This window comes from Gymnoscopelus microlampas (genome assembly GCF_963454915.1).
Source record: "Gymnoscopelus microlampas genome assembly, chromosome: 11".
Taxonomy (NCBI): Eukaryota; Metazoa; Chordata; class Actinopteri; order Myctophiformes; family Myctophidae; genus Gymnoscopelus; species Gymnoscopelus microlampas.
The window spans coordinates 22,639,100-22,666,665 of record NC_139948.1 but is presented as its reverse complement, the minus strand read 5'-3'; the positions used below and the strand labels follow the sequence as shown (position 1 = coordinate 22,666,665).

General features: G+C 42.2%; 1 protein-coding gene across 1 annotated transcript; it reads right to left on the bottom strand.

Moving 5' to 3' along the window:
* Positions 1–61: 61 nt before the first annotated feature.
* On the bottom strand, positions 62–27,566 carry LOC311055562 (serine/threonine-protein kinase BRSK1-like; the record flags this gene model as incomplete). The annotated part of the gene is made up of 20 exons (XM_084071801.1): positions 62–414; positions 837–926; positions 1,041–1,161; positions 1,342–1,443; positions 2,212–2,335; positions 2,867–2,915; positions 4,820–5,093; positions 8,235–8,295; positions 9,043–9,193; positions 9,790–9,887; positions 11,186–11,350; positions 15,567–15,598; positions 19,401–19,547; positions 19,868–19,936; positions 20,461–20,494; positions 21,892–22,008; positions 22,520–22,660; positions 23,179–23,264; positions 26,588–26,682; positions 27,479–27,566. The coding sequence occupies 20 exons, from the start codon at positions 27,564–27,566 to the stop codon at positions 167–169; spliced, it is 2,292 nt and encodes a 763-aa protein (XP_083927927.1). The 3' UTR covers positions 62–166.

Below are 27,566 nucleotides of genomic sequence, written 5' to 3'. Positions count from 1 at the left end.
ACTGCATGAGGCGGAAGGAAGAAGGGAGGGAAGGAAGGAAGGAAGGAAGGTTGGGAAGGAAAGCAGGAAGCTGCTGTGGAACACAAAGAAGGAAGAAAGGAAAGTAGGTAGATGGAAGGAAGGGCGGCCTGTCCTTCCAGAACATTCACAGGTGTTTTTCTTTTGTTCAGGGCTGAGACTGGGTCCCGTTGGACGTAGAGAGCAGCCTTGTCTTTTCTTTTGAAGAGCCTCTCCTCTGTAGGACGGTGCTCCCGCTGCTTCCGACGACAGCGACAGCGCTCCCTCCGTCCCCTCGCTCTCTGTCCCTCTCTCGTTCTCGTTCGCGGTCCCGGTCGGCGCCGCCGCCTTCAGATCGCCGGGAATTCTGCCGCGTGGGAGTGGTGGGCGGAGGGGTCAGCTGACCGTTCTTCTCGTCTTCTCGTGCCGGAGGTGGGGGGGGGGCATTGATTGAGAGGAGAGATTTAAAAGAGAGAATGAGAGAGTAAAAGAAGGTGAAACAATCAGAGAACAAAGGAGAGAATTAGGGACGAACAGAGAAACAGTGAGAAAAGGAGTATTTGTGTATTTGTGTGTATACAATTTTGATGATAAGTTGTAAAACAGTTATTTTCATTTGTTCATCACTAATTGCAAAAAAACTCAATTAATTCAGCCATACTCAGTACTGTGTGTGTGCGTGTGTGTGTGTGTGTGTGTGTGTGTGTGTGTGTGTGTGTGTGTGTGTGTGTGTGTGTGTGTGTGTGTGTGTGTGTGCGTGTGCGTGTGTGCGTGTGCGTGTGGGTGTGTGTGTGTGTGTATGTGTGTGTGTGTGTATATGAATATGTACTACTACTCACCAGCCAGTGCCTGCACAGAAGGCTGATCATGAGTACTTAGAAGCTGAGCCTGAATGGTCTCCACTACTCTCTTGAACCTCCGACTGGGACCTGAGGAGAGGAGAGGAGAGGAGAGGAGAGGGGAGGAGAGGATATAAATGCAACCTGAGAATGAAAACAGGGTCAGGGATATGTTATTTCGCACTCTTTCGATCCAGAACAGACCTGATATTAGAGTGAAGGTCACGCTGTAGATTCCCAACTCTCTCCTGCCTTCCCTCTCTCGTTCCCTCTCTCGTTCCCTCTCTCGTTCCCTCTCCCCCTCAGAGAATGAATTTATATCCACCTGCCATCAAACACAAAAGAGAATGAACTGTACACCTTTTGTTTAAAGTCATCCAGGATTATTTGATTTGATATTATATACATGATGAACACTTAATTAAAGTAATGAAGTATAAATAACCAGACTAAAAACGGATTGTAAATCAAAATAAAGCAATTGAAGCTAAAATGAGGCAATTACCTGGAACTTGACAGGTTTCTGGAAGACAGAGGGACCACCAGAGGACTTATACTCCGCCCGGAAACTGGTCTGAGACATCACACTGTGGCTGAGAGATGGGATCTGGAGGCCAAGCCAGGTGGGGTGAGGTAAATGGTTGGATAAGAGAAAGACAAACGTAAACAAAGAAAGGTAAGGCGTCTATACAACAAGAGTTTCAGTAGGTATAGTAAGGATGGGCGATACCACAAATGTTCTTTTCAATCCGATACCAAGTAGCACCAGGGCTTGTATCCCGATACGAATAAGATAAGCCTACTTAAAAAAGTGTTTTTCAAAGACAGATTTTCTTTTCACGACGGTCCCAAACCCACTTATAGGAGCGGCTACACCGCTCAAAAAACTATTAATTTACCCCCCCATCTTAAAAAAAAAGAAGAACATTGTGGAAAAAGTGTAGGCTACACACGGTGCTCACATAGCGACCTGAGTGTACCAGTCATTCACGTGGGACTACCGATTTAAGTAGGCTAAATCAAAATTTGCATGGCAAAACATCACTTTTCAATTGGGGCTGCCAGGTTTGAAACAAATGAACAATACTACATTGACATCTACCTTACCAGGCAGCGCTAGCTTCCTACATTAGCCAGGATGATACTATAAATAAAGATAGCTGCCAAAATAGTAGTATAGTCCTTGCTGCTTCGCTCTCTGCTGCGCTGTAAAGTTGCGCATCCTGCGTGAAAGCCCCGCTGTAAGGTACATGTGTTGACATGAAAAACACTCAATTTGTGTAAATTATTTCCATTCAGCTTTTCTAATGAAATGTATCTAAAACTAACTGGACGGATACCCAGACATCGGTTCTTAGAGAGCAGACACACTCACGGACAGGAAGGCGTGGACAATATCGGCCTTGATTGAGCTGAGAGGCTTGTCTCTGATCACCAGAAAGATCTGTTCCTCTCTCTCCAGAGTGATGAAGTTACCAAACCATGACCTCTTTGCCAATCTGAAAACAAAGACATATCATTGTTTAGGCATGGTTTGGTATTACAGCTCTACATGATGTATACAGTAGTGCCACCAGGTGGCCGTAGATTCTAGGGATAATGTGAGATCCAAACACAGCTGTAACATCATGAGTAACCTGATGAGTAACATGTGAGTCATTCTGTCATACGTTTTACACACTAAAGTGGAAAACGTAATGAAGGCTCTGTTATGTTACGCACAGCAGTTGTGCTCAAACATTTTCATGTCAAGGACCCCCAAAATGATATGTATTTGGCCGCGGACCCCCATCTCTTTTCAAACATAGCAGATCTACAAGCTCATGCTATGAGCTTGTACTGTAGATCTGCTATTTTTGAATAGCTAATGTATAAAATATGGATAAAGGGGTTAAAATGATTTATTATCTAATTTAGCTGGGGACCCCCTGGTACCCCCCCAAGGACCCCTGGGGGTCCCCAAACACCATGTATTGTAATGTAGTGTGATGTTGCTGTAGTGTGCTGTAGTCTAGTAGTATAATACTCACTCTGGACTGGACTCTGGGGTCAAACTGGACATATCTTCGGATGTAGGAACTGGAACAGAAAGTTAAATGACAAGACAAAGAAAGAAAGGAAGAAAGAAAAAAGTGGAAGAAGGAAAGCAGGAGAGAGAAGGGGGGTGAGAGACACAGAGAAGACAGGTGAAGAAGGGGAAGGGAGAGGCAGAGAGAGAGATAGAGAGGAAGTGGGAAACATGGGGATAGAGGAGGGAGAGAAAAGAGTAATTAGACCGAGACAGGGGTATAAAAAGGGAGATAGAAAGATATGAATGAAGGGATTAAAGAAAGAATAGGTCAGAGAGCGAGTTGTAAGAGATGGAGAGAAGGAAGAGAGAGTGAAGGAGGACCAGGGAGAGAAGAGTGAATGTTGATGACGGGACCTGATGGGGTTCATCTTCGTTCTTTGTTCCAATTAGTGGTAATGCACAGCCATACATCGCTCACATACACACCTAACATCTCTGACAACAACTCTTAACTAGCTGCATGGGAATATCACATCATATTATAAAAAATGCATAACTTTATAAGGTAATGTAAGCAAGATGCTGTCTCAACTTTTCAGTTATTGTTAGTACAGAGAGCATACTGAAGTCCAAACCACTAGGCTCTACAGTGGTTGGCAGTAGGGATGGTCACGGTATACCGTTTTATGGTATATCGTACCGCAAACAGCCACAGTATTGATATAGTATAGATTTCTGTACCGACAGTATTGTTTTAGTTTTTTTTAATATGTGCATAAAATGTAAATTGATGAATAACAATAAGCTTTGAAATCCTAACTTCATATTTTACTCAATTCATAATGCGCCTGTCAGTTTCATTTGGGCAAAACATGGCTTATTAATACAGTATAATGAAATACATTTGATAGGCTAATAAAACTTTATTCCTGTGCCACCCAAGGGTCCCCTATCGACATTTTTAAGATTGTTCAGTACTTCTTTGGTAGAACGGCTTTTACAACTCACCCTACGTCTGGTGTCAGTGAGGTAGTTATATGTATGAAGTTTAGTACTAGGCTTGCAACAAAGTTATCTGTCTTGACAGTATATACAGCTTATCTTGCTGAGCAGACTGAGTACGTTTTTCAGAATCACCCTGCAGGTGGAGAAATATTATTAGTTCAAGGAATATTATTGCATTTTCTGTCAATAATACGTTTTCTCGCCCTGAAATGTGTTAGTGAACCTGAAGTAGCTATGAAAAACCTTTTTAACTCACAGTGCAGTTTGTTATAGAAACTGCTATGAATAAAGTTTTGGAACTCACCCTGTAGTTTGCTAGTAAACCAGCTATGAATAAAGTTTTGGAACTCACCCTGTAGTTTGTTAGTAAACCAGCTATGATAAAGTTTTGAACTCACCCCGTAGTTTGTTAGTAAACCAGCTATGAACAAAGTTTTGAACTCACCCTGTAGTTTGTTAGTAAACCAGCTATGAACAAAGTTTTGAACTCACCCTGTAGTTTGTTAGTAAACCGGCTATGAATTAAGTTTTGAACTCGCCCTGTAGTTTGTTAGTAAACCAGCTATGAATAAAGTTTTGAATTCACCTTGTGTAGATTGTCCGTAAACCAGCTATAAATAAAGTGTTGAACTCACCCTGTAGTTTGTCAGTAAACCAGCTATAAATAAAGTGTTGAACTCATCCTGAGTTTAGTGTGTAGTAAACCAGCTCTAAATAAAGTGTTGAACTCACCCTGTAATTTGTCAGTAAACCAGCTATAAATAGAGTTTTGAACTCACCCTGTAATTTGTCAGTAAACCAGCTATAAATAGAGTTTTGAACTCACCCTGTAATTTGTCAGTAAACCAGCTATAAATAGAGTTTTGAACTCACCCTGTAATTTGTCAGTAAACCAGCTATGAATAGAGTTTTGAACTCACCCTGTAATTTGTCAGTAAACCAGCTATAAATAGAGTATTGAACTCACCCTGTAGTTTGCGTCTGTGGAAGCGTGGCGAGCCCAGCAGGTTGTTCTTGAATGAGTTGAGACGCGTCCTCCAGTGGGCGGAGCTCGAGGAGGCCAATCCTCCACTGCCTCCGGGGCTGGAAGGCGGAGTCAGCGACATGGACGCTCCGCCGTCCGCCCTGGAGGCCGACGAAGAAGAGGAGGAGGAGGAGGGAGGGGTGGTGGAGGAGGGGTGTTGCATTTGGTGCACGGGCGTGCCCAGGGGGGTGGGCAGCGGGGAGCCCTGCGGCGTGACCTGTGACAAGGCAGGGGAGGGCGGAGGAGGGGCGGAGTTAGAGGCAGCGTTAGCGGCGGAGGAGTGTTGGGCGCCGCCCTTGGCGGATGACTTGAAGACAGAGGTGGCGGGAAAGAAGAAGAAGCGGGGGATGGGCGAGAGGAGAGGGGAGGGCGAGGGGGAAGGGGAGGTGGGGGTCTGTAGGGGGAGGGACTTCATGGACTGGAGGTGGGGCCGGTCGGACTGGCCCTTGGAGGGCAGGGTCTGGGTCTTTGGGTCGGGCGTGGCGCGGGACGGACGCGAGGTGGTGGAGGCCCCGCCCGCTTTGGGCTCTGGTGGTTTGGGGGAGGTGTTGGCGGAGGCGGACGTGACTTCTGATTGGTTGAAAGTGAAGACTGGGCTCTGATGGATGGAGAAGAGGAAAGAGGAGAGAAGAAGAGACGGGAAGGGAAGAGAGGAGATGGATGGATGGATAGAAACAGGGAATGAGAAGGAATGGAGAGATGTGAGCGATGGCATGGGTTATGGTTTATCTATAAATAGTACGGTAAACTATCCTATGATTCTCTAGAGTACTTCTAGAAGAATGGACCAGATGGGTTAAAATGGCCACTCCATGGATGTGACATCATCGCTGTTTATGATCATCTGGCATCACGGCATCCACACAAATACAGAATGTGAGCCAGTGTTTAGGAAACACTGCCCAAGTGGAATTTTGGAAAACTGAGGATTTCTTTGTTTTTTTTTATGAAGGTACAATGTTCTAATCAAAGACCTACACCTGATGCTACAGATGGTGTAGGACAGTGGTGGACAACCATGTGTTTACGATCGACCGAACAACAACAATATTACGGGCTTTTTGGTTAAATGGTAAATGGTGCATTTATAAAGTGCCTTTGCAAGGCGCTTTACAATGTGCATTACATTCACCCACTCACACACACATTCACACACCGACGACGGAGGAAATGCAGGAGCTGGGAACCTCAGGCTTACTGGTTTGGATGCAAATTAATAGAAATTGCCCTGGCAGAATATCAAGAGCAGCTTATAATAAGAAGTAAAAGCAATGGTGTTTTTCACTGCCTGGCCCTGAATGATCTCGTGCCCAAAAAGGTTGTCCACCCCTGGTGTAGGATCTAGTAGGTTTATAGACCATTTAGAATTTCCTAATATTACAATTTGGTATAATATTACGTATTGTCTAAATTACTATAACACAGAATCAATGCAGAATAAATGCATGACGGGTAACTTCTACACTGGCTTCCACTGTGTACTGCGCATGATCCAGCAGTAACAAATGACACCATTCAGGAAGATGAGCCATTTAGACATCATGTGCAACTACAACATGTGCACAGTAAAATCCTTGGTGTTAATTTAAAGGATAAATGAACATGGAGGATTTTACTTTTGTGTGCTATATTTATAGTTTCTTGGTATATTTGTATTACTCACGGGTATAACTGCATTGTTGGGCTTAAAGGAGTAGTTCACAAAAAATGACTTATTTTCTGTAAACACACCCCATAAAGCCTAGCCTGACACTTTTTTCATTTCGTTTCACTCCATTATTCAGTCTGAAAGCCCTCTCAGTGCAGCCGTTTTCTGAGATGGGGCGTGGTCAAAGTTGGACTCATTGGCAATTGGTTCATACTGGATTATCCCGATCCCGATTCGTCGTACAGATTTTCAACAGAGAAACACCCGCCTTCGACAGTGTCACCAGACCCTGAATGCGAGGCTAGCGATTCAGGGGGTGGAGCCAGGTTACAAAAAGACTTTTTTGTTTTTGTCGCATAAGCCAATCATTTCATGTGGCATCTCCATGTGGCAAAACAAGAACAAAATCCATGATTTCAAGGCTTCATGGGGTGTGTAATTGATAGAAAATAAGTACTTTTTTGGGTGAACTTTAATTATGTTTCCCAGTTGCTTGTGGGTAGCTTCACTACTTTCATAATGATATAGTAATTAAGATATTTTTTTCTTTATTTAGCTGGTTCCTTGACAAAAGCTACATCACTACATTTTCAGTGGCACATCGACGTAAAACAGATGTGTTTTGTGTACAGTTTTTCCATCACAACAAAGGGAGAGGGAATTCTCCATCTCCATCCATAATGTCCCCTACTTTTAATAAGTAACTTGTAGTGTAGCTATCTACTTATGTTTATTGAGAGCTTTAAAATTAACTAAGTAACTTTTTATAAAGAGTAACTTGTAGCTTAGTTTGCTACATTATTTTAAGTACCTTGCCCAACACTGCATAGCTTTATTTATTTACAGTATGTGAGTGCCTGTGAGTGTCTTTGTGTAGCTCTCCACAGCAAAATCCTGAGTGTAAATTTAACTCTCTGAGAATGTAAAAAAATGTACCTATAAGGGTTAAATGAACACTCAGGCTTTTATTGTGTTCCAAGCGGTATGACATGACAATACAGATCATGAGATGGGTGATCATGAGACAGCATGTACAGGTATTGGGGGTAGCATGGAGGAAATGGCTAATTCACATGAACTCTCGTGGCACAGACCACAGAATAAGCCATCCAGATGACTTCTAAAATACCGAACGAAAACATTCACCCAAAGAGAAGATTCATTGGGTTAAAAATATAGAAGCACACACAAAGAAGCCCAAACACTTACAGTAGTCTTGTGCACATGTATGCACTCACCTACACGCATGCACACACACACACACACACACACACACGTGCACGCACACACAGTCACATAATCACACACACACACACACACACACACACACACACACACACACACACACACACACACACACACACACACACACACACACACACACACACACACACACACACACACACACACACACACACACACACACACACACACTAAACACCACTGCTGATACCATGGTGACCAAACAATATCCCACAACAATACAATTAACACAGGCAGTGTACAGTGTTTCTTTGACAGAGTCGTGACCATCACAGGCAGTAAATATGAATGGACTGGGTGAACTGTCCTCAGTTTTCTGTGCCAATCCCCTCCACTCCTGGCTGTAATTAGTTTGTAATAATTGTCTAGTCAGGTTACATAATGTCATGTAAAGGAGAGGAGAGGAGATTAGAATGACCCACTGGTAGAATACAGTAGAGTTCTTACCCTGGGGCTGCTGAGAGGACTGGAAGAGAGACCAGTGGAGGCTCCACTAACAGAGCGAGACCTGTTGGAGAGAAACAGATACAGTCACCCTGGTCAGGAAGTCAAGTAGATCAGTGGTTCTCAAACATTATAATTCCAAGGACCCCCATAACTCACGGGTCCATTTGGTTCCCATTTATATACCCTACAGACCTGAAATGGTCCATTTAGAACCGCCTCAAAATAGTGAAAGGCCTTGGGGTCACAAAAAATTGTAGAGGTAATTCTCCCAGGTGCACGAAGGTGCACAGCAAATTCCATGGCAATAGACAGTTGTTGGTTGTTGTGTTGTTTGGGACCAAAGTGGTGGATGGACAGTGACTGACACCATTCTTAGAGCTGCCAGACGGGCTAAAATAACATCTGTTCAACCATGGGTCAACCATTCTCCTAGTATTCTGTATTTTATTCTTAAGGCGTGAAAATGCGTCTGCGAAAATTAAACATCACGATTAATTTGGTGATGCCTCATTCATACAGGCAATTTTATTCACACTGAAAAATCGACCTGGCAGTTTCAAATTAATGCTAATTGATGGCGTGAAATAAACACTCCCAGTGTGTATGGCCCTTTAGTGTCAAACTTTTGACTATCAATCATGTATCAACGCTAGTTCCGTCTGTTTGCCTTTGCTTGTTTGGTTTGTTCTTTTGTTTAAAAGGTTGGATAGAGCGTTGACTCTCAATAGATCGAGGTCATACTCTGCTACTTGCAATACCCTGACCCATGTGTGTGTGTGTCTGTCTTTATGTCTGTGTTGGTCCATACCGCTGGCTGTGTGCTGAGGTGTCCAGGGCCCTGCGTGGCGGGGTGGGAGACCCCTGTTCCGTGACGCTGAGGACCTCCAGGCTCTTCCTCTCCGGCCGACACCGGCCGTGGCGCGTCAACATGGGGGAGTCCACGCGCTTCCTGGGAGGGTCTGTGAAAAAGTGGACATGGGTTATGGTATGTCACCCCCCATCTTTCTCTCCATTTCCTGTCAGCCAACTATCCTATCGTATCAATAAAGGCATAATAGCCAAAAAATAATTCTTAAAAAAAAAAAGTGTGACGCATTATTTTACCTGGGTTACACCTTCTGATAGTTCTACTTGAATGTTGACATGAAATAATAATCCCGCTAGTGTTTCAGTAGCACGAGCGTGAAAAAAATACAGCTTGCAGTGACAGCGCTGCTTGTGCTCAACACTCGCTGAAAAGACTAGGATAAAGATACCAAGAATTCGTTAGTGATGTCACTGTCAAGCGACACTGAAGTGGCTCGGACATACGCAGATCTGTACAATCCATGAACTTGGAAATCCCCGGCCGCATTCACGCGGCCCTGTGGTACATGTCCCGCAGACCGGGGCCTGGTGGTTGGGAACCTCGGTTCTAACCTATGTAATTCCTGTGTGTTCAGTGTGTTCTAACCTATGTCATTCCTGTGTGTTCAGTGTGTTCTAACCTATGTCATTCCTGTGTGTTCAGTGTGTTCTAACCTATGTCATTCCTGTGTGTTCAGTGTGTCCTAACCTAAGTCATTCCTGGGAGGCAGGTCCTCATCCTCACAGCTGGGGTAACGCTCTTTCCTGTCCAACAGCAGGTAGTAGATCATCTTCTCCTGGTTCTCCCTGACGGAGGGCCAGGTAGAGACACAGGGAAGAGAGAGAGAGAGAGAGAGAGAGAGAGAGAGAGAGAGAGAGAGAGAGAGAGAGAGAGAGAGAGAGAGAGAGAGAGAGAGAGAGAGAGAGAGAGAGAGGGGGGAGAGGGACGGAGAATAGAGTGAGGGGGTTTAGAAATGGAGGGAGAGAAGCCAGAGAGTGACAGTAAGTGAAAGGCAGAGATTAAAAGAAAGAGTAGAGACAATGTTACAAAAGAGAGAAATCAGGGAATTGTTGGGAGAACGAAAATATTGTTTTGAAAGCATTTTTGAAAGCATGATGCAATAAATACAGTTCTGAGTGAGCTGAAGAGATCAACCCAAACACCAGTGCATTGTGGGTAGTGAACAACAATATCAGATTGATAGAGAAAGGAGGGTAAAAGGGGGGATAGAAATATAAGTAAAGATAGAGAGAGACAGAGAGACAGACAGACAGACAGACAGACAGACAGACAGACAGACAGACAGACAGACAGACAGACAGACAGACAGCCATTGTTGATTCAGTACCAAGTACATTCCAGACAAATTAATGGTGTAACAGACTTGCCAAAACAAGACATACAAAAGAGAATGAGATAGAGAGACAAAGAGAGAAAGGGAGAAAGCGGATATCCGTCTGCAATCGGAGGGTCACCGGTTTGCTTCCCAGCTCTCCGAATCTATGTGTCAGAGTGTCAGGGGGCGCTGGAATGGAAAATGACATGGGGGGACACATCGGGGGATGCATGCACGCGCGCGTAGCGCATGCATGTCTGTGTGTGAGTATGTGTGTGTGCGTGCATGCCAAGCCCTCAGAGTTGCTGAGAAACATTGAAGCCGCCACCCCAGTGGCCAAAGCTGGAACTGCAGGCGAGGAGAAATACACGCACGAGCAAAACATACTGAGAGATATTTATATATATAAATATAAATATGTAAACATATTATACATAAATACATATGCATTTACATATAAATATGCATCTCGAGTGTATTTAATAAATATCTCGCGTTCATTCCTTGGCAACCGGGCTGCCGTAGGACGCAAAAAGGACACTAGTGCGCATGCACTTTCTCTCTCTCTCTCATAACTCTATGGTGTATCCAAAAACGACTCAATAATTCTACTTCCGGCAGGCTTCCGGGTGCTTCAAAACGCCACTGAGCACATTCATTGAAATGATAGCTGGGGGCGGGGCAATCCGCCCTCTAGTTATATTATACCTCTATGGTGCATGCGTGCGTGCATGCCTTTATGTCCAGCATATGCTGTACAGTACTCACTCTTCACATTGCAGGTCCTTTGTGAGTTTGGCTCTGTCTCTGAAGCAGCCCAGGGAGTGCATGCTGTCCAGGACGTCCGGGTCGAGCTCCGTCAGCGACAGGATCCTCTTCAAACACACCCGACGAGGAGGAGGCTGCTCTGGACACGGCTCGTTACGACCGCCCCTGAACCAGGGCGACAGGGGCCAGAGGATGTAGTCAGATACAGTTTGTAAATTACCTCATGCAATTTGGGGGCCAAAAATGTATGAACTGCCATTTTGATTTGTTTTTTCTTTGCAAAAGGTTTTTATAGACAAATCGTCATTATGAATAGACAAATTATAACTGATGGTAAAAAGAGAAAGACAAAAACAACCTCCCTAATCCAGGACTGATACAACAATCTTCATCAGTCAAAACACAAAATAATGGATGTATAATTCATAAATAGCAGATAACATGGGGATATTCCATAATAATGTGAGACATTTATACAAATATACAAGTAGATATGTAGATATGTATATATGTGCTAGCCTATGTGTGCTATTGGCAGAGATGAACTACCATGCAGTCCAATGGTCTCATTTTGTGAAAATAGACCCGAGTGAAATTAGGCATTTTTATATATTTGTTGCTAAAACATTTTATTTGATTGATACTTAGTTGCAGTATTGACACTGGACATTCACTAAGTAGGGCATGTTCCAGTGCAAAATCACTATATAAAGCCACTTTCTCATATGAAAAATGAACTGGAAAATGTCCGGGGAATCAGGTTGAGATATTGTCCGGTGTTGGCCGTTCATACATGTAGCATGCAACAAGAGAATGTCAGTTTCAGATGTGTTCACACATTAATGGGATAGTTCACCCAAAAAATAACTTTTTTTCTATCAATTAGTCACCCCATGGAGACTTGAATTCATGGATATGTTTTAGTTTTTGTCGCATTCCTAAGCCAATCATTTGATGACCAGCGGACCGGTAGGCAGTGGTTCCGGTAGCAGACACAAAGGAGACTCTTTGTGTATCCTACCAGAACCGCTGCCGGTCATCAAATTATTGGCGACAAAAACATAAAAATATCCATGAATGTTTGATAAGGTGAGGGGCGGGGTCTGGGTAGACGCACACAGCTACTCCAACGTAAATATAACACAGGCACAGCCTGAGGGAGATGCGAGGATCAAATGCAATATTTTTCAGAGAACATTGGGCTCTATATACAGCGTGTGCACATACAAGTGTGCACTGCGGAGGGAAGCACCAGGTGTCTCGCTGTCTACAATTAGGCAGTAGTAAAGAGACAATTATGTTCGAACGGTGAATATATCGAACGCTAATAAAAAGCAGAACGATTAAACTGGTTTTCAGTTCTCTTTCCAAACACCTCGGGAGGAGGGGACGCTCCACCCGACGACAATAGAAGCGGCATCAACACGTCCACACACTGAATGTAAATCCACAGCACATAGAGCGGTTTGAGACAAATCGGACATTACCCGGACTTGAGTTAAGGGTCCTACCCGCATAAACTCTGTTGCATGTCCGATCCTACTGAGCCGGAATGTCGCGTTCATACATACAGCTTTGAACTCTGAAAAACGTCCATAATACAGTGCATGTCTGAAAGTGGCTTACGATTAAGACATGTACACTAAAGTTAACTACCACCCATTGAGAACCTATCCGTTTATATAAAATATTACACACAGCAACCAGACACAAAGGCAAACTAAAGAAACTAAAACATGTGCGCATGATGCAAGCACACACACACACACACACACAGGGGCGTGCACAGACATTTAGAGGGGCAGGTGCTCAAGTGAAAAAAAAGGGCACCTTCTGTGGCGCCCACAACACGCGCCCGCGCGCGAAGCGCGCGGGCGCAAAATTTTTCGGATCTAATTTGGGTCTAACTCGGTCTAATTCCGGTCTAATTCGGGTCTAACTCGGTCTAATTCGGGTCTAATTCGGGTCTAATTCGGTTCTGTTTGACCAATATAAATCAACATTTTTTTGAGCCATTTTTACTTTACTTGAGTATTTCCCATTTTCAATACACTTACTTCTACTGTCTCCACTACATCTCAGATGCAAATATTCTACTTTTACTCCACTACAATTATTTGAAAACTTTACTTTGTAGATTTAGTAGATTATTATTACAAAACATACATTTCATCACTTCAGCCCTATACATTTCAGCCATTTGAAAATAGCAGATCTGCAAGCTCATAATGACGCATTGGGAGCTTGTAGATCTGCTATTTTCAAAAGATTTTTATACATTTCAAAACTTGTGAAATGGGATATTCTGCATAATGAGCACTTTTTTTTTTACTTAAGTTACTTAACTTTGGTACTTTAAGTACATTTTGATACCAATACTTTTGTAGTTTTACTCAAGTAAATTCTTTTTTGAGTATTTCTACATTGCAGTATTGATACTTTTACTTTTACTAGAAATGTTGTGAGTACTTTTTCCACCACTGGAAAACGCTAATTAAGGCACAGCTGCGCTGAATGAGACTTTCTGCACAACGAGACTAAATGGATGCAAGAAATTGAAGAAAAGAAGAGTGAAGTTATAGTTTGGCATCTGATTTTAGGGGATTAAACAATACACTCGTTGTATTTGTTACCTGGTGGCTGTCAATCAGTGCAAAAACTGAATGAAAGAGAGAAGTGAAAGAAAACCCGCGCAGGGGACGAACGTGACTGTGTTGCTTGGCTTCACTCTGCCTGAGTGAGTGGCTGCCTGCTCTGCTCTGCACTGCGCTGCGCGTTCACGTTGAGAGCAGGGAAGGGAGGGGCTGCAGGGCACGTACGAGAGTGCCGCGGGGCACGTGTGGGGATGTTTTTGACGACATTTATAACGCGCATTTGGGGCATATTAGAAGCTTTTAATCCAGAATTGATCGACGTTACCATGGGCCACATACTGTACACTGTAAAAAAAAAAAAAAAACACTTTGAAAACGAACTTTCAAAAGGGCACATTGCTGTCCAGAGGGCAAACGGCAGGTGCTCTAGCACCACCTAGTGTCTATGTGTGCACGTCCCTGCACACACACACACACACACACACACACACACACACACACACACACACGTGTGGGATAGGAGATAGTGAGTGGACAGCCTGAAACATACTCCACGTAAGTACATGAAAGCAAATGACAACATCTGGTGCAGCTGGCACAAATATGCATCCCTGGTGAACATCCGTAACTAACTGTGCTACTCTCACACCTACTCAGTCGACGACGTACAGTATCTAGACGTATTGGACCCCCTTTCCGTCCGGAAAACGTAGGTGTTTCTGGGGCAGTGCCATATGCATAACATGTCTTTAATTATAGGCTCATTTACAATGCCATTTTGTTTGACATTGCAGTTACCTAATATGAAACATTTCAGAAAAATATAAATAATACAAGTAATACTATATCACATAAAACTGTTCTTGAAAGTAAAATAGATATTGTGCACCACAGTGCATGGGCAATGTGTAATAATAATTATTGTTATCTGAGAGACAAAGTTATAATTACAGCATGTTTTAATAAAGTAAAACATGTGTCTCTCAACTAATGTTACCTTTTGTCGGGAGACTTGTATTAAACCTTTTAACAACATAATTATGTTTAAAACATAATGATGTAGCCACACAGATACGGCACAGGAGCACTGCTTTCACTGGATGGATGGATGCGTTGGACATATAAGATTAGAATAAAGTTGGTTGAATCAAACTTTATGCAAATGTGGTCAGTCCAACGATACGGCATATGTTCGGCGACTACCTTTTTTCACTGACGAAAGCTAAATAAAAACTAAGCTAGGATGACTAAAACTGTGACTAAATATACAGACAATTTTGTCAACAAATAAAAACTAGATGAAATGTTAGGGAGGGACTAGTGCTCCTGTAGAAATAAGACAAATCCTTTTATGCTTAGCTGGGCGTGGGTGTCACACAAATAGCCGATCTAGAAATCAGGCATTATGACGGCATCAAGGCCTGCCAAAATTAAATGTCGACGACTAAATCAAATGGAGATTTAGTTGACTAAAATGAATGCTATTTAGACAACTAAGACTAGACTAAAAGTTAAACATTTCAGATGACTAAATTTAAATTGAATTGTATTCAAAAGACTAAAACTAAATCAAAATGTGCTGTCAAAATTAACACTGGAACACAGCTTCATTCTACTGTTGCCTGTTATAGAAACCCTCGCTTCGCATTACGATGTTCAGGTGACACAATACAGAACGCAGCGTTCACGTTCATGTGGAGTAGGTTTCAGGCTTTAGAGAGAGACATTAGGAGATAGAGAGATTACAGAAGTAAAAAAAAAAAAAAAGGAGAAAAAAAGATACTCACTGGTACCAGGAATGTTTTTGTATTGCTTCTAGCTGCAACCAACAAAGGACAAAAGCATAGTTATTAGCAACAAACTACAGACATCACAAAGCATGTTCATGACACAAACAGGCATGCTGGTGTAAAAGGTGGACTTGAACAACAGCTACATCAGCTCTGTAACAAGTAGTTTATTGGAGAATTTTGTATTAGCCCCAATCAAGTACCGGTATGTGAACTACATTTGAAACCATGCTACTCATGCCCCTCTCTCTTCTCCTCCCTGCTGCTTCACTTTATGCCTTGAATAGAGGAATCTTCTCCAGCCATCTGTCCATTTCATCCATCCCCTCATCCTCTCCCCTCAGCTTTTCTCTCTCTCTCTCTATCACTCGCTCCATTCTGCTCATCTCTTTTTAACCTTGATTTCTATCATTTCTTTCAATGGAGCCTCGTGGCATTTAGGTGAACTGTGCAGTGTCCTTTTTCTCTTTCTGACTCTCTGCCTACATTCTCTCCATCCATCCATCCATCCATCTATCCCTCCTTCCCTCATTCCGTCTCCTCTTTTGTTTCCCTTCCCCCACAATGCATCATGAGTTTACCGTCAGAGCAGACAGCGGTCTTGGCTCTTACTGTAGCTTCTTGATACTGAGTCAGTATATTTCACACACTGCTTAGTCTTAGTTTGAGGATATGACACAATGAAGTCAAGGACTTCAGAGGGAAACGAGGCAGACAGATCTGTGTGGATCACATGACTATAGAGATAATGTGTACCGATTTGTGTGATGTTTGGACAAAATATGTAGGAGTAAAATAAAATAAAATGTTTTGCAAAAATCTGACACATGGACGGACGGATACAGTGACGGACGGACGGACGGACGGACGGACGGACGGATGGACGGGGGCAAAACAGTCTCGGCCACGTCTTTGGCCTGGTGGAGAAAAAGTTGTGAAAAAAGTGCCTTTTTGTGTCCCTTTTGTGCCCATACTGTATGGAGATCAGATCTCTGTATCTGTCTGCCTGTGTCCCTTTTATGGCCATATAAGGATATCTCTATATCTTGTCTCTTTTATGCCCATATATGGAGATCCCTGATGTCATGATCGGTTGGAGCAGTTCTGGACAACTGGATCTCTATATATGCCTATATATGGGAATAATGTATGCCTGCAGGGGGCCAGCCTTGACAGATGGAACCATGTTGGTGATGGGTTATAAATAGAGTGAACAATTTTAATCAACACTTGAAAAAGTAATAAACTATAATCAAGTGATGAAATTCCTTCTACTGCCTAAGCCATGGCATACTGGCTTATGTCACCAGTTATCAGCTAAAACAGTGACAGTCTTGCCTATCATTGGCCGAACATGCTGGCCTATCCTTGTCTATATCCACAGCATAGGATTGTTTGTCCTACTAGCAGCGGGTCTCTAAGGATGTCTGTCAGTCTAATAGGTAGATTCCAAGATGAACCCTAGAGACTTTGGTGACGCCACAGCTTTTCCTCTGGTGCCACCCTTTGGCCAGTTGAAATTAGCTTTCAACTGATGACAGATCTGCCAAAGCCAAGCATGGCAAGAGCCTATTAGTACAGTCTATTTACTGAACTCTGACATGATGCAAAGCTCTGTAAACCATCTGTAACTTTACTCATAAGAAATAGAAATAGAATATTAACTTTACTTGTATGCAGTATGAATCATAGCCTATAATGTGTTTGTAATGATAATAAGCAGAATTGGCTCATGCCTGTATGCAATTGCCTGTGTGCTCACCATAACTCATGCCAGGATTACATTTTGCGTTATGAAATGTCAGAAAGATAATCAGTTTTCCAGTGTGTGCGCCTGCGTACGTGTGGTGTTTATTTGCTGAAATTGGCTGCCAATGCCATGTTCCTCTCTTTAGCCAGATTGTTTCAGAAGGCAGGGCAGTGACTACTGCAATTTTGAATTGCAGTAGTAAAGTTGGTTTTATATTGAATATTATGTGCTCAGGTCAAGGTGATTATCATTCAGTGATGAGGATCAGGGTCTAATTTGGCAATGCTACAATAGTTTATTGTCGTAAGGCAAGCGTTTTCCCACAGTGGTGACTCATAATAACACACTGTTTCTTTATCTGCTGCTTATAGTTACTGATGTGTAATCAATTTATTTTAAAGCTACAGTAGTTCAAACTCAACTGTATTGTAGATTATTGTAGTATGCAGCATTTGATTAACTTTGATGATGACTGAAATTAATAACCCATTAGGGTGCCTGGTGGCTCAACCAGTTCACTGAACACATCCTCCTTTGAGTTGTGAATTAATTAGAGATGTGCACGGATATACAGAGAACCGGTGCAGCCCCTACTAACCTTTTACTGAATAAAATGTGGTTATTCTATTAAATATATATTTTAATTGAGATTTAATTTTTTTTATTACGCGTTTCCATTTTGCACCCATATTACTGTCATGTCTTAAAATAAAATGTTGCTTTTAACAAGCAAAATAAACAAATACATTCAAATTAAATGTTACCATGGTTGATTTCTGTTTGGCTGAAGATCCAATACTACATCTCATGTTATGGTTTAAACTTTAAGCCTTAGGAGCTGGTCAGTCAGTAGTGTGCTTCAGACCTGCTCTGCTGGAGGACCAGCATAATTGATTTGACCTACATTTGCGAACCTTGCACTGGCATGATGTAATTAATTATTTGGGAGCAGGTGTGTAAGATTCCAATAGTATAAACATTTTAAATGGCTTCATATGAAGCCATATGTACTCAGTTTTGGCTATTTTAAGGGTGTTCATTTTAATTAATTATTACATTTTCAACTATTTGAAGAAACGTTTTCAGAAATGTTGAGTACACTTGTGTGAAATTAATCACTGGGGACATCCCTGGAATTAATGAATAAAATGTTATTTTAAACAATCTAGCTAAATACTCTACCATGAGTATTTACATACTCATGGTAGAGTATGCAAATACTATATAACTAGCACATCTCCAGTGTTTGGAATTTTGACAATGGTTGAATGACAATGTCAAAGTTATTGTATTGAGTTGTAAATGTTTTGGACAGTTTGGACATGATTGCAATCCATCGGGACTCGAGAGAGAGATACAACATGCATAAAACTATAACTAACCCTATCCCTATCCCTAACCCTAACCTCACACTAACCTAATCGTCGGAACAATGGCATGTCGGAATTATGAGCAGACCTCGTATAAATTGGGGTGCCCTAACTTTATGCCTTTCACTAATGTGTGAAATAGTTGATTTTTCCATTTTTTCATTGTATATCGCCATCTCCCCATCCCTCCCTCAATTCATACATCCCCCCTCTCTCTCATCCCTTCCCACATACTCATAGATTTAAGCAAAATAAAATCTCACAACTGAAACTGTTTGTATGACCAAGTCTTAATGTGCGATTTGTGAAACAGTGTGAAAGGAACCCCCCACACTAGCACTGTATCCTAAACAATTAACACAATATGTAAAACTATAATGTCTTAGTCATATTGTCCCTGCTGCTCTACATACTGCAAAACAGGTGAAGAAATCACAGATTGCGGCTTTAACCTTTGCTTTTATATGAAATATCCGAGACCATTAAGATGTTATGGAAGATGCCTCTGAACATATATATACAATTTGATCACTTCAAATGCTCAATTTTTTTTTTTAAATACCTAAAATAGCTTATCTACAAGCAGAAAATAGCCGATCTATCGGCTATTTTCACTGCGCAACATGCTTCCATAGAAGACATGCTGTCTTCTATGAAATCCAAATGACTGAAATCAGTCGTGGCGACTTGAGAACATGAATGCATGCATACTGTGAGTCTCTTGTCGGGGTTGACTTCGATCATTCCTTTCAGCAGAGCCTGGCAGTCAGGAGGGATGAAGTGAGGCATATGGAACACTCCGCTCTTCACCTTCTCCAGCAACTGACGCAGGTTGTCATGGTCGAAGGGTAAGGCACCCTGCGGTGAGAGAGAGAGAGAGAGAGATGGATGGATGGATGGAAGGGAAAAGAGAGCGGAATACAGCCCAGAGTGGAAGAGAAGCGAGTGAGTCAATGAGGGAGAGAGGGAGGGGAGATAAAGAGAAAAAGTGAGCATAGGGGATGAGAAGACGTCACACATTCAAACAAGCTGGAACTTAGATGAGTTGCGGCAGAACATACAGAGACATTTTTTAAAAGGGAAGGAGATGGCTCTAGGGTTGAGAGAGAGAGAGAGAGAGAGAGAGAGAGAGAGAGAGAGAAGAGCATTGATGATGGTGATGATGATGGTGGTCTTACCACTAGAAGAGCGAAGAGGATGACACCACAACTCCACACATCTGCCCTGCGACCATCATACTTCTCCCCCTGTGACACACACACACACACACACACACACACACACACACACACACACACACACACACACACACACACACACACACACACACACACACACACACACACATTTGAAATATTTATTTATGTCCACATAATAAGAAGTACAGGATGTACAAAGGACATAAACACTACCAGTGCAGTCAGATGAAGGGAAAACAGTTAGTTACAAAGCGCATGTAAAGCAGAGCAATGTTACATACAAAACAAAAGATGGCATACTTGTCACACACACACACACACACACACACACACACACACACACACACACACACACACACACACACACACACACACAGCAATGTTAGGCGCATATGAATGAAAAGCACTATTAAGCATAAAATACACAGCAGCATAAAATACACGCAAGCACGCACAAGCACACAAACACACACGTACACACATACGCACACGCACACACACACACACACACGCACGCACGCACGCACACACACACACACACACACACACACACACACACACACAGCACTCACCCTGATGACTTCTGGACATGCATAGTGAGGGGATCTGGCAAGAAAAGACAGAATTACTAAATAAATGAATTATTATTAAAACACAATATCTTGGTTCTCCATCCAATCTATCCAGGTCTTACATGTGTATCACATACAGTACATTGCTGCAGCCTACTAGTTGAATAGCATTGGACTCACTCTGTCAGTAAAACAGGCTGATCAGGTGAATGCTTGACTCAGTTGAAACGCGGACCATTGCTTCAAACAGACTTAAAAATCACTAACAGCCACTGTTTTAATAACGTGTTCAGTTGGTGTACATTGTATTAGAGTTAAGAAACATCTAATTTACACAGGATAAAACACTGTAGACAAACAGGAAACCACGTGCAACATAGGTGTTCAACCAGAAGACCACTACTCCTAATAGTTAGGATGGGTAAATGCAGAGGACAATGTTCTCAATTGCAGTGGTTGAAAGTACATTTACTTAAGTAGTACTGTACTTAAGTACAATTTTGAGGTATTTGTACTTTACTTGCGTATTTCCAATTTCCAATACTTTTATTTCTACTCCACTACATCTCAGAGGTAAATATTGTACTTTTACTTCACTACAATTATTGGAAAACTTTAGTTACTAGTTACTTTTCAGATATAAATTATTACATTATGAAACATACATTAACCACTTTAGCCCTGTTTTATACTTAGGCTATTTGAAAATAGCAGATCTACAAGCTGCAACGCGTTGTGAGCTTGTAGATCTGCTATTTTCAAATATTTTAGTACTTTTACTTTTGGTACTTTAAGTACATTTTGATGCCAATACTTTTGTACTTTTACTCAAGTAAATTTTGAATTCTGGACTTTCACTTGTAACAGAGTATTTCTATATTGCAGTATTGGTACTTTTACTCAAGTAAAGAATTTGAGTACTTTTTCCACCACTGCTCATTTGTCACGTCACTACAGTGACAAAAATACCCCAAGAGTGGGGACTAAATTAGAATTATGAATTAGAATTGATTAGAGTTGACTATGTGGTTGACGCACTGACTTCTCAGATACTGGTAATAATACTACCAGTACATAATCGCATTTCCACCCACCGTTCGTCCGGGCTATGGGACTGTGACTATTCTGTATATCCCATAGCCTGCGGGGACCACAACTGAGACTACAGATCGCATAGCCCGTGGCAAAAAGGATCATGAACAGCTTAAATTGGAGAAAAGTGAAGAATCAACTTCCTCACTCCCTGCATAATTTACAATTTACAATTTCAGACTGATACATGTAGGTCAACCCACCGATGAGAAAGATGGACGAGGATGGACGGATTTAATAGCAGGATAGTAGGATATGCGATATGTAAATGTTTCCATATCTGTCGCTGTAATATCTAATGAAGCAGAAATGGCATAGATGAGCATAAAAAAGACTCACCCACAGCTGGTCTCCAACAGGCTGTCCCCCACCTGGAGAGAAGCCATACCGAAGTCTGCTATCCTGATGTTGTTCTTCTCATCCAGGAGAAGATTCTCTGGCTTCAGGTCCCTATGACTAAACACGCGCACGCACGCACGCACGCACGCACGCACGCACGCACACACACACACATACACACACACACAGACAAATGTGAGACAAAGTAAGACATCTTGACATGAGTATGATGAGCCAGCAGCAAGGACACATTATCTGTGTGATCCATGTTCCAAAATAACACATGTATTAGCTCTCACCTAATCTCAAGCCGGACAACTCTTTCACAATCTTTGAATGCTACAGAGTCTGTAACACCTCGCAAACGTTGTGACAAGAAGTTTTGTTTGCAATTACATTTAATGAAATTTACATTTCTGCTATACAGCAATCTGGATAGGCTTACATTAATCTGTTGACCCGTAGGGCTTATTTGCACGACCACAGAGACGAAATGGATGCGCGCGCGTGTGTGTGTGTGTCTCTCTCTCTCATTTTCAGCACTTCCGATTTACAGACTGTTAGACGGAAGCACTTGAACATTGTGTGAGCCAACAGTGTGTCTGGAGAGACTATCTCTCTCTCTCACCATATGGAGTGGTTGTGGCAGAAGTCCAGGGCTGAGATGATTTGTCTGAAGAACTTCCTGGCTTCTTTGGGAGTCAACCTGCCTTTCTTCACCAGGTAGTCAAACAGTTCTCCTCCCGACACATGCTCCAATACCAGGTAACTGACAGACAGGGCCAAAGGGGAGAAAGACAGGGATAGACGGGAAACAGACAAGGAGACACTACATTGTTCTTGTTTGTCCAGCATTGTTTTATTTTAGTGTCTACGTTGGAGAGAGAGCGAGAGAGCGAGAGAGAGAGAGAGAGAAAGAAAGAGAGTGGGGGGGTGGGTGTGCAGTAAGATCGAGGGAGGGGAAAGAGAGTAATGATAAACAAGAATGGGGTGGTGAGTGTTAGGGAAGAAGACAAGAGAGGAAGGAAATGGGAGATGGACAGAGTCAGGGGAAAGAGAGAGAGAGTATCAGGGAGGAGACAGATGGGGAAGGGAGAATGAAAGGAGGAATAGAAGAGAGGGTGGTTACGGGGGAAGGAGATAGGCGACGAGAGGCAGAGGAGAGGATGGAGAGGAGAGTTGAAAGGCGTTGTAGGCGGGAGGGGACGAGAGAGGAGGGGAGAAAGGGATGGCAAAAGAAGGAGAAGAAGATAAGGAATGGAAGGAGGGATAGAGGAAAGTACTCACAGGTATTTGTTATTCTCATAGACATCATGAAGCTTCAGAACATGAGGATGTTCTATCAGCTTTAGAATTGCTATCTCTCTCTCCACCTGCCGAGAGAGAGAGAGAGAGAGAGAGAAGAGAGAGAGAGAGAGAGAGAGAGAGAGCGAGAGAGAGAGAGAGAGAGAGAGAGAGAGAGAGAGAGAGAGAGAGAGAGAGAGAGAGAGAGAGAGAGAGAGCAAGCAAGCAGTGAAAAAATGGAATAAGTGTGTGAGAGTAGTAGAAGGGTAAATGCCGGGTATTGAGAATGAGAGGGGGTTCAAAAGATGAGAAGAGTTAGAGTAAAACATAGAAAAGCCCCTTGTTCCACGTACCGCTGTCAATACATCATTGCCTATTCACAGCTTCGGCCATAATTGTATATAAACATAGACCACTTTTCCGTCAATAGTTTAAACATGCCAGATGACTAGTATGGTCATACAATACATAATACACTGGGTTAGTGTTATTAGTGTTGTGTGTGGCTTTACGTCAGAGTGAGTTTGAAAAGGAAAAGTTGGTTTTCAAAAAAACAAGTGTAAGACAACAAAAAGTGTAAAGGTTCTGTGTAACAAGGGCAACCAGAATCACTTCTGCACTTTGGTTTGTTGATGCAACACCAGGACAAACACCATCCTAGTAACGGACTGTTTGTGATGATGGTGAAATGGAAAGCGCTGGGGTCGTCTAACAGTCCGGGGCTCAAGCCTTAGAAAGAGTTTTTTTCCCCCTGCGGCTGTCAGAGCCCTGAAGGCCCAGAGGACATGGTCAAAATACAAAAGAACTAACAAAATTATAAAAGCAAAATAAAACAACAGCAGCTGTTCAAAATGTTACTTGCACAATATACATACAAGTGAATTTGTATTTATGTTTTACTTTATTACATCTAGCATTATTTTTGTTATCTTATGGCTATATTGTATTGTCTCTGCGGAACAGGTCACACCAACATTTTGCTGCTTGTACCTGCATTAGTAATAGATAAATCCCTCTTGATTCTCACCACTGGTGCTACAGTTATTAATGATGGTAAATACACCAGTTCTTGACAAGCAGAAGCACAAATGGGAAAAAAAGAATTGTGTCACAATTTCAAAGAGCAACTGGTATAGACCAGGGCAGTATGGTTTCACTGTGATTGTCCCCCTAGTAGCCACCCAGTGAAAAACAAACAGGGCCAAATCATATTGTGTAAGTTCATAATATTTGGGGATAGTCCTTTTGATTCATAATTTTTATCCGATATTAATTTGATCAGAAAAGCCCCGTCCTATATAAGCCCATTCAACTCCATGTCAAAACTGTTGACTCATTGAAAACACACATACTGTACATGGGTCTAGAAAATGAAATAAATAAATGAATACAAAACCAAATTGTACATTTTTGATGGAAATAGGTAAATGATGGCCCCCTCATTCATTAGAATGAAGTTCTAATGGGATATGAGTTTTCAATGGGTCTAACATGGATAACGTGGAGTTTCAAGTTGAATGGGCTTATACAGCATAGGAGGGGGACGTGGATGTCTGATCAAATGAACATCAAATATCTAAGTATTGAATCACGCAACTTAAAAACTCAAAAGTCTGAGTAGACAGGAAAATGAACTCAGAAGTGTTTTAAAGTGAAATACCCCTTTAATTTGTGAGTAAATGTGTTTTATATAGTGGCATTCATATGTTCCCAAGACATCTATACTGAACTACAATAGCCATAAGCCGATCTCAATCTAGTTTCTACTGTATGTGTTCCTTAACATCTTTTAGCATGAGTCTTCAGAGATGCCGAGGAAACTAGGGTAACAAAATGCTGTAGGTATCTCACAGTTTAAACGCACTGTTCTTTTACTGTAAGCTTTATGACTTTAATTAATAAAAAGCTGAACAGCTATTGTCAATTTTCAAAACGCAAATCTCATTAAACTAATCTCTGCTCCCATCAAATATCAGCCAATTGAAAATGTGATACCATACAAGTCCAGTTACCTCAATTATAATTGAATCGAATTATCATGTGACTGCCAAGGTCTATATACAGTAGGCTACTAGTACTAATATATGAAAACTGTGCACATGGGCTGCAACAAACAATAGAAATTGGTTGCTGAATGTGTATGCATTTTGTATGAGCTGAGGCGTTGACCAAGGTCACCTCCTTTCCTGGTTGGTGTGGGAAGCAATAGCTGAATCTTTGGATGAAAGTCAGAAATTGTGGCTGACATTGTATTTCAGCTGCCAAGCTAGGACTTCTGTACCTTCTGCCTGTTGCTGCAGCTATCATTCAGCATGCTACATTTGGCTAACAAACATCGGCCGTGGTGATTGCTACTAGTGGTCAGAATGCGGAGTAAGGCAATGGGCCACATTCCAGGGCGATAAAGATGAGCAATATACTGTAGCAGCTTGTAGCAGGAAGAAGGGATTGATTGTTGGGATAAAGTCCAAATTCTACTGACTGTTCACATAATGGACATGCAAGCGTAACAAACAGAACAATACAGAGAGAAAAACAATGTCTGGCACCATGGTAGAATGAATCTTATAATAAAGATGTGGACCATAAGTTGATAAAAACAAAGGTGAAATGAAAACATAAGTTGTTTAGAACTGTGTGCAAACCAAGCCTTTTGCAGCTGTGTTTCAGCTGCTGAAAAGTGACTTCATTACAGTCAGTCAAAAAGAAGAATGTAAAAAATAATTTAAAAAAATATTATTAAAAAAAGAACCTCAATGTGTTTCAAATTAAACAAAAACGCTATTCAGTATTTGAACAACCAATAAGATATACAAACTCCATGAGTGTTTCAAGCAGTGGTAGACTTTTTGTCTTTAAATACCAAAATTACAGTGTCTTCTTTTTCCTTCAGATGTACTTTTCTTCTGAACCAACACACTCCAGGTTCTAGCACACTGCCAAGCCAGTTTTGACAAACATAAAGAATTAACGGATGTGACAGCCGGCTAGAGAATGCGAGTTATACTCGTTACTAACGTAACATTAATTTTGTGAATGCTTTGAGCCATACTGAAGCAGCATTTTAATCTGTTGGTGTGGAGTAAGATGAGGCGTGGCACCTTGCTCAATGAAACATGGCTAATGGATATATTAATTAGGCCTAATTATGGAGAATGAATGGAGAATGAACCTGTGACCTTTCTGTCACATACCTATCTGACCACCTGTCCTATCATACTGACACAGTGTATTTGACCATAAGTTAGACACAGGTGAATTATAGCCCCTATACTATGAAATTATTAAGATAAACAGGTTACATGTATTGAAGGCAAATGGTTACAATAAGTTACAGACAGACAGACAGACAGACAGACGGACAGACAGACAGACGGACAGACGAACAGACAGACAGACAGATATACTCTACCTTCATGAGAACAGACTCTGACAACTTTTCTCTGTTTACAATCTTTATGGCCACCTTCTGCCCTGTTATGCAATGGACACCCAACTTTACCAGACCTAAGAGAGAGAGAGAGAGAGAGAGTTGAGAGATTTATAGAAGAAGAGAGAAAACAGAAGCCGGTAGAGAGAGAGAGAGAGAGAGAGAGAGAGAGAGACAGACAGACAGACAGACAGACAGACAGACAGACAGACAGACAGACAGACAGAAAAAAAGACAGACAGACAGACAGACAGACAGACAGACAGACAGACAGACAGACAGACAGACAGACAAAAACTATAGGTGTGAATCCATGCCAGACCACTGTGCAGTGAGGTCAGCCCTCAGGGCAAGAAAACAGAGATCTGAGTGAGTGAGTGAGTGTGATGTGTGTAACACACACACACACACACACACACACACACACACACACACACACACACACACACACACACACACACACACACACACACACACACACACACACACTCTCTCTCTCTCTCTCTCTCTCTCTCTCTCTCTCTCTCTCTCGCTCTCAGGAAGCATGTCAATATATCACATCAGCAGCAGCACACTTTACTGGCAATGTAATAACTGACGGGTGATGGGCTGTCAAGGCTGTCATCAGCTCACTATACCTGGTAGACTGAGACGGCTACGTTTTGAATAAGCCTACTATGATGTATTTTTATCCCCACCCCTTTACAACAACCAAGAGAGGAGGCACGCTGCACCTTGCATACGCCCCAGCAGCAGCAGCAGCACAGTTCTGGAGCGTTACATCAATCCTATGATCCATGGCTTAAAATACTAAAAAGTCGCATTACACACATCACAATCAGACCGGGGGAACACCCTAAACTTGGGGCTTACCTGTCTGCCCCTTCCCGAGCGTCTTCTCCAGCCGGTAAGGCCCCACGTACTGGCTGGATTGGCCTACCGTCAACTCCTTGCTACTCAT